At 52.8% G+C, this 17700-nt stretch overlaps 1 protein-coding gene across 4 annotated transcripts in view; it reads left to right on the plus strand.

Annotated features, from left to right (window-relative positions):
* Positions 1-162: 162 nt before the first annotated feature.
* Positions 163-17700, plus strand: part of LOC311611903 (carbonic anhydrase 13) — a 28761-nt gene continuing 11223 nt past the window's right edge. Inside the window, exons 1-4 of one of the 4 annotated variants that reach the window (XM_084864436.1) lie at positions 163-326; positions 3154-3502; positions 10083-10280; positions 14093-14211. In XM_084864436.1, the coding sequence (XP_084720562.1) occupies positions 3382-3502; positions 10083-10280; positions 14093-14211 (438 nt within the window). In that variant the 5' untranslated portion in view covers positions 163-326; positions 3154-3381. Of the gene's footprint in view, positions 327-3153; positions 3503-6765; positions 6983-10082; positions 10281-14092; positions 14212-17700 lie in introns of those variants that run through there. The other 3 variants (XM_084864437.1, XM_084864438.1, XM_084864439.1) reach the window with 3 other exon arrangements.

Genomic DNA, 17700 nt, shown 5'->3' on the forward strand with positions numbered 1-17700 from the left:
CACGTACGGGACGTAGTTCCGCCCTAGAGCAGGTTCCCGCCCCTGACAAAGCCCCGCCCTCAGGGCTCTTGTTTCTGGGCCCTGTATCTGAGCGATGCCCCGCCCTCCGCAGGAAGTCCCGCCCTCCGCGAGAAGCCCGTCCTCTATAGGAAGTCTGGTCCCCAACGTCCCCAGTCTAAGCAGGGTTGTGGTTTAGCAAACACTGAACCGAGAGGACGTGATCTGTCATTCAAGCGGTCGCCCTTGGCCTCTGCCGTCGGTCCCAGGAGGGGGCGCTCGCACCCTGGCTGGCGTCCACGCGCGAGGAGCCCAAGTCCTTTCCTCAGGTGTCTCCTTGTTTCAGAGCCGCGCGTGGGGCCAGGCAGGGGCGCAGGGCCACGGGAAGATGTCACCATGGGAGCTTCAGCAACGCAGCGGACCCCCCCCTCCCCCCTGCCTTTCGGCGTCCGTGAGCACACCCCCCGTTCCGATCTCAAGGCTCACTGTCCTGGAAAGTACCCCCAAGCTTGCAGAGCATCCCTCATCCAGTCTTAGTCCACCCGGTGTCCCGTGTGTCGCTGCTCCCTTTGGCCGTCCCGGAAAGCCAGGTGTCACCGCACAGGTGCTGAGTTCCCACCTGACTCTCCTGGGAACGCGTGCGGCCTGGCCGGGCGGGAGGGATGCCGCGGTCCGCGGACGGGGGTCCAGGCGTCAGCTGTGCACTCGCAGCGCCTGTAACTCATGCCCCACCTGTGAGTCTGCCCGCCGGACATGGCCCCTTCCTCTGTCCCCTTTGTCCCACCCACGTTCCGCAGCCCGGGAGCTGTGACTTAGTTTGCTCAGAGACGAAAATGCCCTGAAGTGGAAAAAGCAGGGATTGTAGGAAAGGAAAACGACTTCGAAGCTCTGTCATCTGATGAGCAAATGCCTAGAGGAGAACTTCTTTTTATCTCCGCTCCTCAAATCTGTTTTCAACTTAAGGAAGCAGTTTTATCCAGAGTACTCTGGCCAAATGCCTAGAAATCCCAAACCTGAACATAGAAAATAGCCAAAGGTTGAGAAAAGTGCAGTGCATATCACAGAGGCCATAAAAACATCCGAAGGTACATCAAGTTCTTCCGCGGATTTTATGGTTCTTGGTTAAAATGCAAGTAATAGTGTAAAACGACAGGAATTGTGGCAGCAGGTGCATGTTTAAAACCCAGAAGACTGGCAAGGGCAAAGAAGGACGTGTGTTACTCAATTAGAATTTGACACTGAATTCCAGCGGTGTTTGAAAAAAAAAAAATGAAAGGATGCTGTGCTTTGTAATAACCAAGTTCAGTTGATAAGCAAACACTCAGGCTGTCTAAAGCTCAATAGTGATTCCGTTTTTCAGTTGAAATTGTTGTCTGCACACACCACAGTCAACAGTCTTTTACTCTCTTCTTTGTTTTGTTTTAGAACTTCACTGTGCTGGAATTTGGAATTACATGGCTTTCATTATTTTTTTTAAAATATATTTTATTGATTTTGTACAGAGAGGGAGAGAGATAGAAACATCGATGAGAGAGAGTCATCGATCAGCTGCCTCTTGCACACCCCCTACTGGGGATGTGCCCGCAACCAAGGTACATGCCCTTGACCGGAATCGAACCCGGGACCTTTCAGTCCCGAAGCTGACGCTCTATCCACTGAGCCACACCGATCCCGGCCATGGCTTTCATTATTATGATAAATACAACTAAAACAAATGTTGGGTTCCTTAAAAACTTATTTTTCCCCCTTTCCTATTAGACTGTCATGCAGAGTCGTTGTAGACATTTGGGAAATTGAGGAAAGCATAAAGAAGTGCACACCAGTGATGAGTGGGTTCTGGTCCAGCTCCCATCAGCTGTCTCACCTGGGTATTGTCCCAGCTTCCTGACTGCTCCCCCTGCTTTAATCTCTACCCAGCCCAGCAGCCAGAGAAATCCTGCTGAAACGGTGATCAGATAATGTCATCCCTCAGCTCCAAACTCCCCATGTTCCCACATCACCCAGAGTAAAAACCAGAGCACTTACAAGGGCCTCTGCCCGGCTCTGAGATCCCCCCTGACCAACACTGCTTCTCGCTGCCCTGTAATCATGGCCCCTACATGTCTGCTAAGCTCTTCCCTCACCTTTCAGGTCTTATTTCAAATGGTCTTTCCAGAGAGGCCTTCTGACCACCTCTGTACCATCAGAGGCCCTCTTCTCTACTGTGCCGTTATTCCATATACTATATAGTGTATCCTGCTTATTATCTATCTTCTCCATAAAGGCAGAGCTTTTTATCTGGTTTGTTTACAAATGTCTTTGTTTTCTAAAGCATAACAAATCATCCCAAAATTTAGTTGCTCAAAACAAGAGTCCTCACTATCTCACATTTCCGTAGGGGTGGACTTTGTGGGGGCATGGTTGGATGGTGTCTGGCTTGAGTCTTTCCTGAGGTTTCAGGTACCCTGGGTCCTCTCCAGGAAGGCATCTCCACAGGTCTGAGTGTCCCATGAGGAGGAAGCTGATGGCCCCCAGACAGAGGAGTCCAAAAGACAAAACAGACGCTGAAATGTCTCTTGTGACCCGGACCCAGAAATCAAACACTGTCTCCCTGCCAGTCCTTTCAGTGAGGAAGGAGGGGCCGGCTCAGCAACTGCTCCATCCCCGGTGCCCAAAACTGCCACACAAATGTTTTTGGACAATGAATAGATTCCAGCACTCATTTTTCAAAATATATTTTTAGCCTTTTTTTCTAAGCAAATACACATATTGTTAATGAAAAAAATCAGAGTATCTCTCTAGATAAAAATGTATAATCTATAAATATAAACATACATGTTAAGTATGCTTTAAATGTAATATTTGTCTCTAAAATTACATCTTTTGAATATACAGTAAGTTATTCCAACTCCTCATTAGTATTTCTGTCTCTAGATTTTTTTCTGCTATAAATGCGTTATGATGAGCATCCTTTTACATAGATCTTTGAGGGCGTTCCCTTACGTGTTCTTGGGGAATAAGACCATGCACCAGTAGAGTGACATTGACTTACTTATTGCAAGCCAAAGAACCATTAGCTAAATTCTTTGATAGCTGGGTTATTTTAAAGTCAATTATCTGGAAATTTCAGTGTTGACCTAATGTCTATACAGCTCACTTACTTTTAAATAATCTTAGTTCTCTTTTTCAGACTTTACTCTTGTGATGTGCTCAAATAAGATATGAAACACTCAAAATCGGATATGAAAAAATTATTAGAAAACCATGAGAGGAAGCAGAAGACCAGAAATGTAGAAAGTCGGGTTTTAGCAACTTATTCTTGTCTGACAACAGAGAACAGAACTCTGAAAGCTGGAATTTGAGAAGTGGCCCGAGCCGTGATTCACTGGAGAATTCCCCTCTGGCATGAACCTGGGCCAGCATGAACCTCGGTGCCTGTGGGCTCTGTGCAACCTCCTGGCAAGGTCTCTCCTGGGCACCTCGCACTGTGCCCCCCCTTGCCACAGGGCAACCTTAGGAATGAGAGGTAAGGAAATCAAACTCCATACAGTGCCAGCTCCATAAAATCAACACTCTCCACTGATAACCAGCGATAAGACATTCCTGTGGTTAATAAGTCCCAGCTGCTCAAATCACGGTGCGATGGAGGCGGCATGGGCTCTGCTGAAGAGCACCTTGGACTTGAGACTGCATGCTGGGGCTGTGTCCCATGGGAGCCGGCCTCTTTGTAACAGGGATCTTGCTCCTGGCTTTCCTTCTCAGTAAAACCAGACGGAAACAGCCACTTGGGTTCACATTTAGGCTTTCTAAAAAGAGTACTTGGGAAAATGTGCATCTCAGAGAGTCTGTGCATATGTCCTAATAAAATAATATCAGTTCATCCAGTGCTGACAGCATCATTTTGATTTTCCCTTGGTATGTAACTACACTTCCCTAAGTATATCTATGGCTAGGGTTATCACTTCCCAGTGCTGCTCGGAACATAAAGGTGTTGACTCCCTGAAGAGCCTACTAAGAGTGGTTGCTGCAGGGAAGGCTAGGCTGGATCCAGTTGGTTCAAGAGTGAAGTGGAGATGATGACTATGGCCTTGGTCAGGATTCCTGGGTTTACTGGTCAGTATTAATCTTCCACTTATTTGTACTTGACGGGTGTGAACCTGGAGACAGAGGCTCTTTATTAAGGAAAACACCCACAAATAGTTGTAAAGGGTTAATTAGCAAGTTAATTGGTTCATTGACTCCAATTTTTAAAAAATTTTTAGCATGTACAGAAAATGGAAAGAATACTCTCCTGAGCATGAGCCCCCACATATCCTTCAGCTAGATCTATGGATTACTGACCAAGACATGTGAGAGTCAGTTGCAGGCAGCAGGGACTTTAGCCCCAGGGCATCAGCCTCCATCTACAGGCTTCCCACCAGATCATCGCACAGCAAACATTAACATCGGTTCCATGAGACCACCTACATGCTGCCGTGTCATCTGTCCTATTGCCTGGAAGATTCTATTTCCGCTGTTTTTCCCAATGTAGGACTTACTCATTGTGTTGGGTTTTTACATAACTTTTGACTCTGAATCCTAAACTGTGTAAATGTCCTGTTCCTCCATCATCTTTTGTCCAGCAGTTCTAGCACCCATGACTGATCTTTGCCTAAACTGGATATTACATTGGCCTTGCAAAAATGGCTTTAAAATTCTGTCATCCCATCTGCAGTTAGTAGCTAGCATTCTCTCAGAGAGAAGCATTTTCTCTCGCTCTTTCTCCCCCTGCCCCATGGGTAATTTGAGGGAAGGAGATTATAATCTACCAGCATGATTCTTTCTGATGGCCAACTGTCCCAAATTTGGCATAGGACCTCCTACAAGCTAGGTCCTCTGTGTGTTGTGTATTTTATATGACCAGTTAGTTTTTTGTGAGTTTATTTTTTTCTGAAACCTTTTTTTTTTTTTTTTTTAAAGAGTAACTTTAGGTTCACACCAAAATTGAGAGGAAAGTATTAGGCATTTCCCATATACCTCCTGCCCCTACAAACACAGAGCCTCCTCCATTATCAACACTCACCAAAGAATACATTAGTTACAAATGATTAACCTACATTGACACCTTATTATCAACCAAAGTCCAGTCTACCTACCTCAGGGCTCACTCTCAGGGCCTGTATGTTTATGGGCTTAGAAAATGACATGCCTCCATCACTACAGTATCACACTGAGTATGTTCTTGCTCTGAAATCCTCTGTTCCATCTGTTCCTGACCCCTCCCCCCCCCCAATCCCATCCCCGCCCCTGACAACCACTGATCTTTTTCTGTCTCCATGGCTTTGCCTTTTCCAGAAGGTCATAGTAGTGGAGTCATAGAGTGATCTTTTCAGATGGCCTTATTTCACTTAGTGATATGCATTGACATCTTTTCAGGGCTTGATAGCTCATTTCTTTTTAATGCTGAGCAATATCCCATTGTCTGGATATTTATTTTCCCACCGTTTGCTTATCCACTCACCTACTGAAGGGCGTCTTGGTTGTTTCGAAGATGTGGCAGTTATGAATAAAGCTGGTATAAACATCAAGTGCAGGCTTTTGTGTGGACATATATTTTTAGCTCCTTTGGATAAATACCAAGGAACATGCCTACTGGGTCCTAGGGGAAGAGTATGTTTAACTTTGTAAGAAATCGCCAAACTATCTTCTGAGAAGGCTACGCCATTTTGCATTCCTGCCAGCATGAGCGAGAGTTCTTGTTGCTCCACATCCGTGCCTGCACTTGGTGCTGTCTGTGTCTGGATTCCACGATCGGTGTGGAATGGCGTGCTGTTGCAGTTAGTTCCTCTGAGCACACAAGTGTGGAGCATCTCTCATGTGCTTCCTGGCCATTTGTACATCTCTGCTGAGTTTTCGACCCGTTTTTAAATCAGGTGGTTTGCTTTCTTATTGATACGTTTTAAGAGTTTTTTGTGTATTTTGGATAACAGTCCTTTTGTATATGTGTATTTGAATACAGATATATATATACACACACATTGTCTTCTGTGATGAAAGTGAGTATAAATCAGACCTATTGGCTCTTGTTATATTGGCACAAACGCACCCCTCTGAGGCACAGAGGGTGGGTGAGGAAGCCGGGGTCTCCTGGTGCAGGAAGAGCACACAGCTCACTGAGAGCAGGACTGGAGCGGCGGGGCAGGCGGCCACGGCCGGTGGCTCCAGCACACTCAGACCCCCGCATGTTGTCTACCCCGCGCGGTCTCCCGTGCAGGCATGGCACTGCAGCTCCAGATGGCCCGAGATGGAAAGGAAAGATGACCTTCAGGCATCCACTCTTCATCAAAACGCTCTTGGCACCAGTCTGTTCTCAAGTGACACTGTACATTTGGGGTGAAATTTCAAATGGATCCACCGTTCAGCCTCAGCAGCTGGGACAATGATTGCAATCATGTGGGCACAGCCACAGGCCCCCAGCACCCAGGGGAGTCCTCGCCCTCTGGGGGCAGGCAAAGGGCTGCAGAACTTGGGGACCGAGGCGCCGGCCACCACCTGCAGAGGGTGAGGAGAGCCGGGTTGAGGGGACCCTCAGCGGCGGTCCAGGCCAGGGCTGTTGCTGAGCCTCTGCCTGGGGCTCTGGGAGCTCCTTCCTGGGCGCAGCGCTGCGGGGTCCGGGGTCCGGGGTCCGGGAAAGGGGGTGTCAGTGGGGCGCACCTTCCTCGGCGGCTCAGTCACCGCCGGGCTCTGCCGCCCGGGCCCCCGCCCCCAGCACCGCGCACCGCCCACCCCGTGACTCACCCACCCACCGGTCCCGGGACGGGACGCGGCAGCGCCGCTTCCTCCAAAGCGCAGGGCGGGAAGCCCAGCCCCCCCTCTCCCCCCCCCACCGCCCGCCCTCCCGCCGCCCACGCTCAGGGCTCGGAGCAGGGACCCGGGACGCCCAGCCCAGCAGAGCTCCGCCCGTGTCCCTGCTGCCTCCTCCCTCCAGCCATGTCGCGCCTCAGCTGGGGGTACGCGGAGCACAACGGTGAGCCCCGGGAGCGGGGGGGGGGGGGGGGAGGGGGGGGGGGCAGGGAAGGGGATCTGGGGCGGGGCTCAGGGGCCACCGGACCACTGCGGGAGCCGCCTTGGGGTGTCTGTTGGCTCAGGGGTGACAAGATGCCAGGGTCCCCAGACCCAGACATCACTGCCCTTTGGAAGCTGGGGGAGAGGGACACTGTCCCTGGTGGCAGCCCTTCTGGGTGAGAGGCAGTCTGAGGACACATTGATTGAACGGTGACTCCTCCGGGAATTAATCGTGGAAAATGCTTAAACTGAGTTTAAGAAAATCACTGGCATGACAGCTCTGAGAAGGCAGGGTGCCTCCTGGGGCACCGGGATGGGGTTTCTGGTAACCTTGACGGGGTCAGCACCGGTCCTGCTGGCTGCCCGGGCTGGGCTGGGTTCTTTCTGGAAGGTGCAAGTGGAGGGGGGCTTCTTTTCCCGTCCCCAACACCCGCCCCCAGCGCACCCTGCAGACACTTTGGGTCAGCAAAGGGATTGAAATCAAAGCACGTGGGCAAAATGCAGTTACTGATGTCTATTCTAAACTACCAAAAGTAAACCATTTTCTCATTTCTTCTAGTAAACAACTTATCCAGCTTATTTTTTCAAATACTGATTATTTAAACTAATTGCAAAGTGACACCTAGAAAGCCTCTTAGTGAATCACTGTCAATATTAGGCAGGGGAGGGGAAGATAAATCAAAGAACTTTTATGCATATATGCGGAACCCATGGACACACACAATAGTGGGTGAATGCGGGGGGGGTGTGCAGGAGAGAGGGGTCAAAGGGGAAAAAAGGAGACATCTGTAATACTTTCAACAATAAAGATAAATTTAGAAAAAAGAAATAGAAAAAATTAGGCCTGTGACTAATAATAATTATTACTATTATTACTGGACAAATGTATATTATTGAATAGTACTGTGTAGTTGATTTTTATAGAAACTTTACTTTGACAAAGAAACAGAAAAGTTTCACTTTTAACTGTAGTTTTTTATTTTTTTTATTGGCAAAATTAATTTGCCAATAAAAATGTTAGTAGATAAAATTTAGTATTTTAAAACTTGAATAATTTCGGTGGATTTCTTTCTGATGGAGGCTGTAATTATCATCTCATATTTTGCTGATTTTCAATTTATGTTTGGGGAGGTGACAAAATCAATTTTCTTTCATTCCTTCTCTGCTGGAATAGTCCTGAGCAGTGCAGTAGTGTGACTGCAGCCAGCAGGCCCTGACTGGTCAGGAAGAGTGTGCTCTGGATCAGGGAGGAGTGATGACTGTAACATGTTGGGAAACATTGAAGCTGTCTGCAGAACTTTTTAGAATCTTCTTGAGAGAGCTGTTAGCAAGCAGTGACTTGATAGCTTTCTACCAATGGGTGGGGTGCAGAAGCAATAGCGATGAGGGGACCTTGAAGTCGGTCACCGCGGCCACGTCCACTGGAACGATGCATCACTGGCAGGTGATGCTTCTGGTTACACTGCGAGCGAGCAGCTGGCAGGAGCCTGGGAGGGGGCACCTTTCCCAGCCCTCCGTGGTGCTGCTGGCCCAGCTCAGAAAGGGGCAGTCACTGCAAACCCTGGTCACCCTGATATTCCGAAGCTCCCGAGTCAGAGGCAGACACACCACACACCTCTCCGGGCACTGTGTGTAAATGGGGTGGAACTTGGAGGTCTGGACAGGCAGGGAATGAACTACCCTAGTAGTTAATATTTAACGCTGAGTGTTTCAAAATGGTTCTGTTGTAAAGACTGGAAACCGGGCAGAGTGGTTAGGAGAAGGGCACTCCCCATGAAAGAGTGGGCAGATCTGAAGTCTAATGTGCTCTAGGCAGTCACCCTGGTGGCTGAGAGAGAGAGAGAGGGAGGAAGAAAGAGAGAGAGAGAGAGAGAGAGAGAGAGAGAGAGAGCAAGCGTGAGTGCACAGGACTAGCCTGTGCCAGCGAGTGCAGTAGGGTGAGTGCGGGGCCTCGTCACGGAGGAGCAGGTGCTGTGTGCAGTGTGCGCTCCCAGTGCCGGTCCTCCGGAAGCCTATGCGAGGGAAACAGCACTCACTCTTTTCTGACAAAGGAGGCATCATGGGGGAATCCGATTTGGAGATGAAGCTGTTGCCCCCGGTGGCATCTGTGCATGCCTTAGTTGAATTCTAAGTCTTACTTTGGAAATGCTCGGGCGCTAGTACCAGCATGGCGCTCGTGGTCACGCTGCACCATCTGTGGAATAGGAGCCTGAGTATGGAGGGGCCAGGCCCGCTGGTCGGGGAGGGAGGGAAGAGCTCTCCTCACAGTAGGGCTGCTCGGGCAGGAGCAGGGGGAGAGGAGTGGCCACACTGTGTCCCTGTGCACTGTTGTGCTGCTCACTTGGAGCCGCACTGCTGTTGGTTCTGAGAGTCTGGTCTCCAGAGGAAGGTCAAGGCCCCAAGGGCACTGCGGGCTCACATCACTTACCAAATGTGTCTGCCGGGGAGCTTGGCACCCTTTTGGCTTTTTGAGCAGAGGATCAGGGAGACTCTGGTCCCCGGCTTTGGAATGCAAAGGTAGTACTGGCAAAGCAAACCCAGAGGGGCCCCTGACGTGCAGGAAGGAGAGACAAATGTGCCCTGACTCCAGCAGGTACCCCAGAACACGCCGTTTCCCCGCACCGCGCAGCATGGCGCGGGGTTACCCCGTGAGTGTGATACCTGCTCACGCCACAGGCCACGAAGGCTCACTCCATGTCCCTCCTCCAGCTGAATGAGCCTACAGCTCCCTCACTCCTCGGCTGAAACGGAATCTTGGGCTCGGATGAATCGCGCTGTTGTTTTCCGCCTGGCAGGAAAGTGCCTTTGGAAAGTACCTTATAAAACAAACATGCTCCTTTGTCCCCAGCGTTTGTTTGATTCGGAAAATGAGTGAATGCAAACCAGGAAGTCTCCATGCCTCTAATAAGAGCAAGGAGTCTGTAAAACAGCTGCACACAGGGGTTAGGTGTGAAGGCCCTGAGGGTGGAGACCTTTTACTAACCAGTCCTGTTGCGCTCCAGGAGGACTCGTCGAATGAAACCCCTGTTCAGTCCTCTCTCTGGTCCTGTGTGCTTATCCAGGTCCTGTTCACTGGAACCAACTCTTCCCCATCGCTGATGGGGATCAGCAGTCCCCGATTGAGATTAAAACCAAGGAAGCGAAGTTTGACTCTTCCCTCCGCCCCCTTAGCATTGCGTATGACTCGAGCTCCGCCAAGATCATCAGTAACAGTGGCCATTCCTTCAACGTCGACTTTGATGACACGGAGGACAAATCAGGTGGGCTTTCTATTGGGGGGTGAGGTGAGGGGCTTTGCCAATAACTTCTCGGACGGTAACTTCTCTTCTCTCTTATTTGAAACACCTACCCATTGTGTGTCCCTGTTCGTACTCTGCTGGGACCTGTAATGAAAGTTGTGCTTGATTCATTCAGGGTCAGTGTCTCACACTATCAGTAAACGATGGCCAACCAAATGAAACCGTGTCATGTATACGGAACACACGAGCCAAATGAATAGAAAGCGTGTTTCCTTCACTTTCTAGCACGGACATGCCCAAGAAGCAGATTAGTATCAAGTTTAAAAGTTAGGTGACAGAGAAGGTTAGGGACTCATGTTTTAAGGCTGCTGACAAATTACTTTTACTTTTTGTCTAATATTGAGATGATGCTGCATTAGCTCTATTAACGATACATGTAGTTAAATTTAAAAAAACCTTCATTGGAAGAAAGCTTCACTTACTCATTAAGCTGAGCTTTGGTTTAGTCATAGTTCCCGTGTTTATGCAATGCTAATTCTTAGCTAGAATTATAAGCCCATAAAATACCTTCCTCATACTTGTCAAATTTGTAAAAGTGACTCATATCATTTGTTCAGAGAGTTGTAAACGTGCACAAGGAAGACTAACACACGGTGTTTTCAACTGGGGGGGTAAGGAGGGACCTTGCTTGTCATGTGTTTCCAACCCCCTCCTCTCTGAGAGGGCGGGAGGGTGAGGTAACAGGGAGGTGACATAATGGGCACATGATTATGTATGCGATGTGGTCATGTAGAAATCCAAGGTTTCCCAACCCCAAGTCTGCACCACCCACGATCATGGTGGGATGCTGGTGATAATATCTCAAGTATTAAAGGAAACTGAGGCTACAGTCCTCTTTCCAGAATAAGCAGTTGGGCATGCACGCCGGCAGCCACCTGGCACTTGCCTCTGCACAGTCATTGTCAGACACCGTCCTGGGTCCAGGGGACACAAAGGAACGAGGCGGGTCCTCTAGAGAAGCTGTGTCCCGCTGGGCTGGATGGTGACTGTCTGAAGCGCCTCTTTCTGGTGTAGCAGCCATGCTCACAGTCCAGGCAGTGATGCCGGGCCGGGGCAGAGACACGCAGGCCTGGCTTGTGACAGACAGGCCCAAGGCAGGGGCAGTACCGCAGCACACACCAGCAAGCTTCCAGTTCCACAGCAGGGGGGCTTGGTGGCAAGGAGCAGCTAGCAAAGACCCCTTGGCTGAGGTAGCACATGCTCCCCACTTCCAGGGCACTTGCCTCTGGCATCTTACCCTCTGCACCTCTTTCTTGTATGAGTGCATTATTTGGAGGAGATTTTTAAAAAATGCTGGATGAAGTGATAAATGGACTCAATGTATGCCAGGTATGATTTTGGAGAAAGGATCGTTCATTTTCAGAATTAAGATAGAGACAATAATGTCTATCTACTCATCTAGGCTGGAAAGTGAGATGAGTAATTTGACACTTGAAAACACGAAATCATTCTCATTAAAAATATTTTGCCGCCATTCTTCATCGTATCCCACAGCCTAACTTTTATCAGAGACCATCTCGAAGGCAGGCGAGACCACTGTGACCTTCTGTCTCACCTCCCCCAAGTGCGGAGCCCTGCTCGAGCGGGCAGTCAGCACACTGGCCCGTGGTCAGGGTCGCAGGTAGGACCTGTTAGCACAGATGCTCCCGTGCGGAGCCGGTGAGGCAGAGGGAGGCCAGCGTTGTGCTCCCCCAGGCAGGGCTGCCAATCTGAGTGAAGCCTGGGTTCGGTCAGGCTTCCCCGAGCCAGCCAGAATGCTGGCCTTTAGGGATCTCCGTCTTTCTCCTGGGCCAGCTGCTTAGTGTCTCCTCTCACAGTGGTTCCAGTTCTAGAATAAGGTGAGTCCTGAGCCCGCCCGCGGCATGGCGCTGTGACAGGTACATGCTTGGCTTGGTTCGTGCAACAGAAGAGGAAAGACGGATGCCAGGCTGGTTGCATCCGGAGGCCGTGGCCCCCGGAAGCAGGCCACCGCCCAGGGCATGTGCCTTCCCAGCTCATTTATCTGTGAAGCATCGTGGAGGCTGTTTAGAGCCAAACCTAAGATCCTCTCCATCACTTATCTCCTCAGGGACAGGGGCGGGCGGTGCCGCAGGGACACCAGCAGAGCCGCGGAGCATGTCCAGGCCAGCAGAAGCAGAGTGCCGCGCCATCTCAGACAGTGGCCCAGAGTGGCCTCTCCCCGTTCATTTCCCAGGGCTCTGGAGATGGGCAGCTACTTAACACAGAGCAGCCTGGGTCTGAAGGAACCTAGAGGGTGCCTGGCCATTTCGCCCTCCACAGACTTGGTTAACTGTGCTCCCAGTTTTCTCCTGGGGCGGGTAGACGTGAAGGGACATCCATCAATCTAGTCAGAAACTGGGAGGCTGACACCAGTGCGGACAGGACAGGGCGTGCGCTGTGCGGGGACTGTGCTGGCTGCTGATTGAACCCTGACCAGCTCTGAGCTGCAGTTGGCACCAGGTCGAGGAGAAGGGCACCCTGGTGCTGGTCCGCACACAGCGGTCTGCTCTCCTGAAGTGCAGCCCAGAGGGCAGGGCAAGCGCATTACCTTGTCCTTTTGTTTCTTGCTGTTCATGGAAGATGACATGAAATTCTCGCCATCTTTCCTGCTTATGTAAGGTGGGGCATTTTTGACAACTCTTGTCACTGCACGTAATCTTGTGCACATAAAACAATGAGGCCTCTGAGTCCAGCTGCTGCTGAGGCTGCCCTGGCCCCGGCACTGCCAGCTCCTGTGTGAGGGAGATGAGCCCTGTCGGCATGGTGTGCCGAGCTCAGCCTCTGGCCTCTGGCCTCTGGGCCTCCGGTCTGCCCAGCGGAGATTAATCATTGGGACACACTTTAGGACTTGGTTTCTAGTAAGACACTTTTCTGTCTCCTTAAGATATGATTCTATTGCCAAAATTTTATTTTTTAAAATATATTTTTATTGAGCCAAGAAAGGAAAGGAAAGAGATAGAAACATCAATGATGAGAGAGAATCATCCATGGGCTGCCACCTGCAAGCCCCACACTGGGAATGGAGCCCATGCATGGGCCCTGACTAGGAATTGAACCAGAACCTCTTGGTTCATAGGTCGACGCTCCACCACTGAGCCCTACTGGTTAGGCTCTATTGCCAAGGTGTCAGAGAGCAGTTTTGTGGAGGCAAAGTGCCCCAGTGGCAACATCGGATGGGTTTTTAAAAGTTAATTCTGTCCTGTGTTTCCTATTTCCCTAAGAAGATGCACTTACTCTGCCCGCATTTGTAGAAACAACAGCAGTATCGCAGCAATCATAGCTCGCGGGGCCAGCTGTCTGCCGGGCAGGGGTGAGGGCTGTGTGCTCAGTTTTTCTTGTTCCCTATGACATTGTGGGGAGGTGGTGTTCTCCGGGGTCATGGCCTGACAGCTGGAGCTCAAGGTCAGAGAGTGTGTGCAAGGTCACGGGTGGTGAAGCCAAGGTGAGCCCAGATCTTCAACCTGTGGAAGGCGCTCCTGGGCCGCCTGCTGGGCCCCTGGGCCTGGCAGCTCCGGGGACAGGCAGCCCTCAGGGCTCCCTGCTCTGCACCAGAGTGCCCGCTGGGCTCCCCCCGCACCCCCCCCCCATCGCTGTCCTGTGGTCGCGCTCACCCTCAAAAGTGTGTTCTCACCCTTGCCCACCTGGAAGCTGGGTCCCTGCCCGCGAACGGCGGGACCCTTTGTAGCCCTGCTCATGCTGTGGGCACTGGGGGGCGTGTGGGGGCCACGCAGAAACACTCTCCTTGCTGACTGTGTCTCTATGTTGCCGTCTAGTTCTGCGCGGGGGGCCACTCACAGGAAGATACCGGCTGCGGCAGTTCCACCTGCACTGGGGGTCCACGGACGACCACGGCTCTGAGCACGTGGTGGACGGAGTGAGGTATGCCGCCGAGGTAAGCCATCGGCCGGGCTCCTGGCAGAGCTGTCCTCCCTGGTGGGAGGGAAGGGACACAGGAGGCGTCCTTGACCCCGAATAGGTCCCGAGCCTGTTGGGGCTTCAGTCTGTGGCCTGGCCTCGTTCTCTCAGCACAGGAGCTTGTCAGCGAGCTGTGAATGGGGGGAGCCTCAGAGCAACCCAGAGAGTTCGGGTCACGGCGCCTGTGTGAACACGAGCACCTGGACCCAGGGAGGATCAGTCTGTCTGACACCAAGTCACAGCTCGCTCCCGAGAGGCCAGCGAGAGGGGGAAAGAAACATTCATGGTGGGCCAGACACAGCTATCCACTGAGATCACCTGAAACCCCTGGTACAGGGGTGAGGGCAGCGGCAGAGGGCCCAGGGGACGCAGCCACAGCTCCTCAGCCCTCCTCCCCGCTCACCTGCGGCTGTGTGCCCGTCAGGCCGTGAGCAGGCCCTGACGTCCTGGCTTCTGCCCTGGGTCACTCCTCTTTAGGGTGCTAGCCTTCACGAATACCCTACCTTTGCCCAGCCAGCACTCAGTGGTTGAAGGTCAACCTATGAACCAGGAGGTCACGGTTCAATTCCAGTCAGGGTACCTGCCCGGGTTGTGAGCTTGATCCCCAGTGTGGGGCGTGTAGGAGGCAACTGATGGATGATTCTCTCCTATCATTGATGTTTCTATCTCTCCCTTCCCCTTCCTCTCTGAAATCAATAAAAATACATTTTTAAAAGAACACATTTTCTAATCCCCTGGCTAAAGCACAAAGCATAATACAATTAAATACTGCTGACCCCGACCCTACCGTAAGATGGAGGGAATTACCCTGCAACTCGGCCAACACTACTTCTGTGTGCCCTGGTGCCACCTAGGCAGAGGGCCGGAGGGCCTGCAGGCGCCCGTGCTCTCCCGCCCTTAGGCTCAGAGCCGGCCAGGCCCCATGCAGCCCTCTGTGCGGAGAAGCCCGGAAGACGGCAGGACTTGCTGCCAGTTTTATTTTCCCAGCACTCGTACATCTGCTGTTCTCGGCAATACCCAAAGGCCTGGTCACCTGAGCGCTTTGTTCGAGAGCAGGGGCTCCCAGGCTGCAGGGGGTGGGGTGGGGGGGCACACACACACGAGCAAGTGGGGAGGACCGCCCAGTACTGTCCGTGCTTGTTTTGGGAATCTCTGTGTCTGAACGTAACATGTTCTGAGCCTCAGAAGCTTTGGGGCTGGGCGGGCTCTGTCATGTCCCAAAGCAGCGGGACAGTGGCCCCCTCCACAGGCCTGAGTGGGCCCTGAGGCAATGGGTGGCGCTGTCCTCTGAGTTGGGCTCCGAGCTCTGGCCACCGGGACTGCAGACGGTCCGGACACCGTGGGGCCTCCCGGGCTCACTGTGGATGAGGGTCTTTCTCGTGTTAGGCTCCTTTGTCCCCAAGCTGCACTACCCATTGCCTCGTTCACTAGGACGGTGCTGAGCCCCCTCTTCCTCCACCTTTCCTGGCTCACCGAGCGGGGAACGGAGGTGTGCGGGGACCAGGGGGCGTCTGGGGACATGACCCTCGGGAGAAGAGGCAGCAGGACAGGACCCGCGGGCCTGCCTAGAGCGGCATGTGTGCCTCGGGTGGAAGAGCCCCACACCACAGGAGTGCCCATGTGATTGGAGCGTGGACAACGGCACGAGGCAGAGGCTCGGGGTGGGGTGGGGATGGGGGTGGTGCTGAGCTGTATTCTAAGAGCCAGACGTCACTGACTGGCTTTGAATTAGAAAGTGATAATTTTTTTCATTTAAAAAAAATAACATTCACTACAACTAGAGGAGAGTGGGGTGACGCTGGAGGGGATAAGGGTCAGTGAGGAGCCAGGGGGATCCTGGTGGCAGGTGACAGTGCAGGTGGCGGCTGCCCAGCAGGTGGGGGCAGGCAGGTGTCTGCTGCTGCAGCAGGGGTGCTGCGGAGAGGAGTCTGGCCTTGCAGGTGGGCGCACTGTCATAGGTAGATGGTAAGCAGCAGATGGACGGGTGAGCTCTCTGACGGAGCAATGCCATGTGGTCACGTTGAAGGCTGAGGGGCCCTTGGAGGTGCCACATGAATTGAGACCAGATGACAAGAAACCAGCTCCATGAGAGGCTGCACCAACCAGAGAGGCCGGGGCCGAGCCTGGTGGGGTGGGCTTGTGGGCCTGAGCAGGTCAGGGTCATCTGTTGTGTGTGTGTGTGTGTGTGTGTGTGTGTGTGTCAGGGGGCGGGGGGGTGAGGACAGGGGCCCGTCATGTGCGGGACGAGGTCAGGGGCCCATTGTGTGTGGGACAAGGTCAGGGGCCGTTGTGAGGGACGAGGTCAGGGGCCCATTGTGTGTGGGACAAGGTCAGGGGCCGTTGTGAGGGACGAGGTCAGGGGCCCGTCGTGTGGGACGAGGACAGGGGCCTGTTGTGTGGGGGACGAGGACAGAGGCCTATCGTGCGGGACGAGGACAGAGGCCCGTCGTGTGTGGGACAAGGACAGAGGCCCGTCGTGTGGGATGAGGACAGAGGCCCGTCGTGTGGGACGAGGACAGGGGCCCATCGTGTGTGGGACGAGGACAGAGGCCCGTCGTGCGGGACGAGGACAGGGGCCCGTCTTGATGAGGACAGAGGTGGTGCTGTGGGCCCAGGTGCTCTGGATCTCATGAAACCGCTGGCTTTCTGGGGAGCAGGTGAGGCCGGGCGGTTCTGGCCTGGGAGCGGCTTTCCAGCTCCTATGCACTAGGGCAGGGCATCACCGTGCTGTCCTCCTTATACATCAGACAGTGAAGGGAGGAGCACAAAGGAAAAGGCCACAGAGAGCCGTGACACGGGAATTTAATTTGGGGCCGAACGTGGACAGTCCAGCCCACTGGCCACCGTTCACAAAGCTTCCCTGAGGGCGTGTCTGCCCGGAGAGCGCTGGATCCCAGCACACCGCTGCCTCACACACAGGAAGAGGGAACGCGAGCTGAGTGTGAAGCTGTGGTGTCCACATGACTACGCCTTTTACACGAAGGCCTCTGTGTGTCCGCAGTAGCAGGGAGATGCTGAAGCTGATGGCACTTTATTCAGACACTGTTTCCCGGGGGAGCCTGGTCCTTCCCTTTGAAGCCGCTGCGGTCACTTCTGGTCATTCGCTCGGCACTGGGCTATGAAAAGGAGGCACACTGCTGCTGGTCCCACTCAGAGGCCTGGGCTGCGCGGGCAGCTGCAGGAGGTGGTGCTCAGCAAGGCAGGAGGGGGAAGACTTGTGACAACAACTCGCCTCTTGCTCTGTTCCCACAGTGTCCTGGTCGCTCTGTATCCCCTGGGAGGACACAGGGCTTCTGTCTTTGGCTCCACGTGGTGTTCTGAGTGCCTGTGGGCGAACCAAGGAGTCACTCCCCAGGTTTCGGTGTCTGTGGCGTCATCTCTCACCAGGTGCGCTGGTGCATGGGCACTGGGCCTTTGGCACAACAGCCCAGGGCGTCCCTGCGGCCCAGCGAGCACCGTCCCGCAC

The sequence above is a fragment of the Pipistrellus hanaki genome, assembly GCF_964339955.1.
Source record: "Pipistrellus hanaki genome assembly, chromosome: 17".
Taxonomy (NCBI): Eukaryota; Metazoa; Chordata; class Mammalia; order Chiroptera; family Vespertilionidae; genus Pipistrellus; species Pipistrellus hanaki.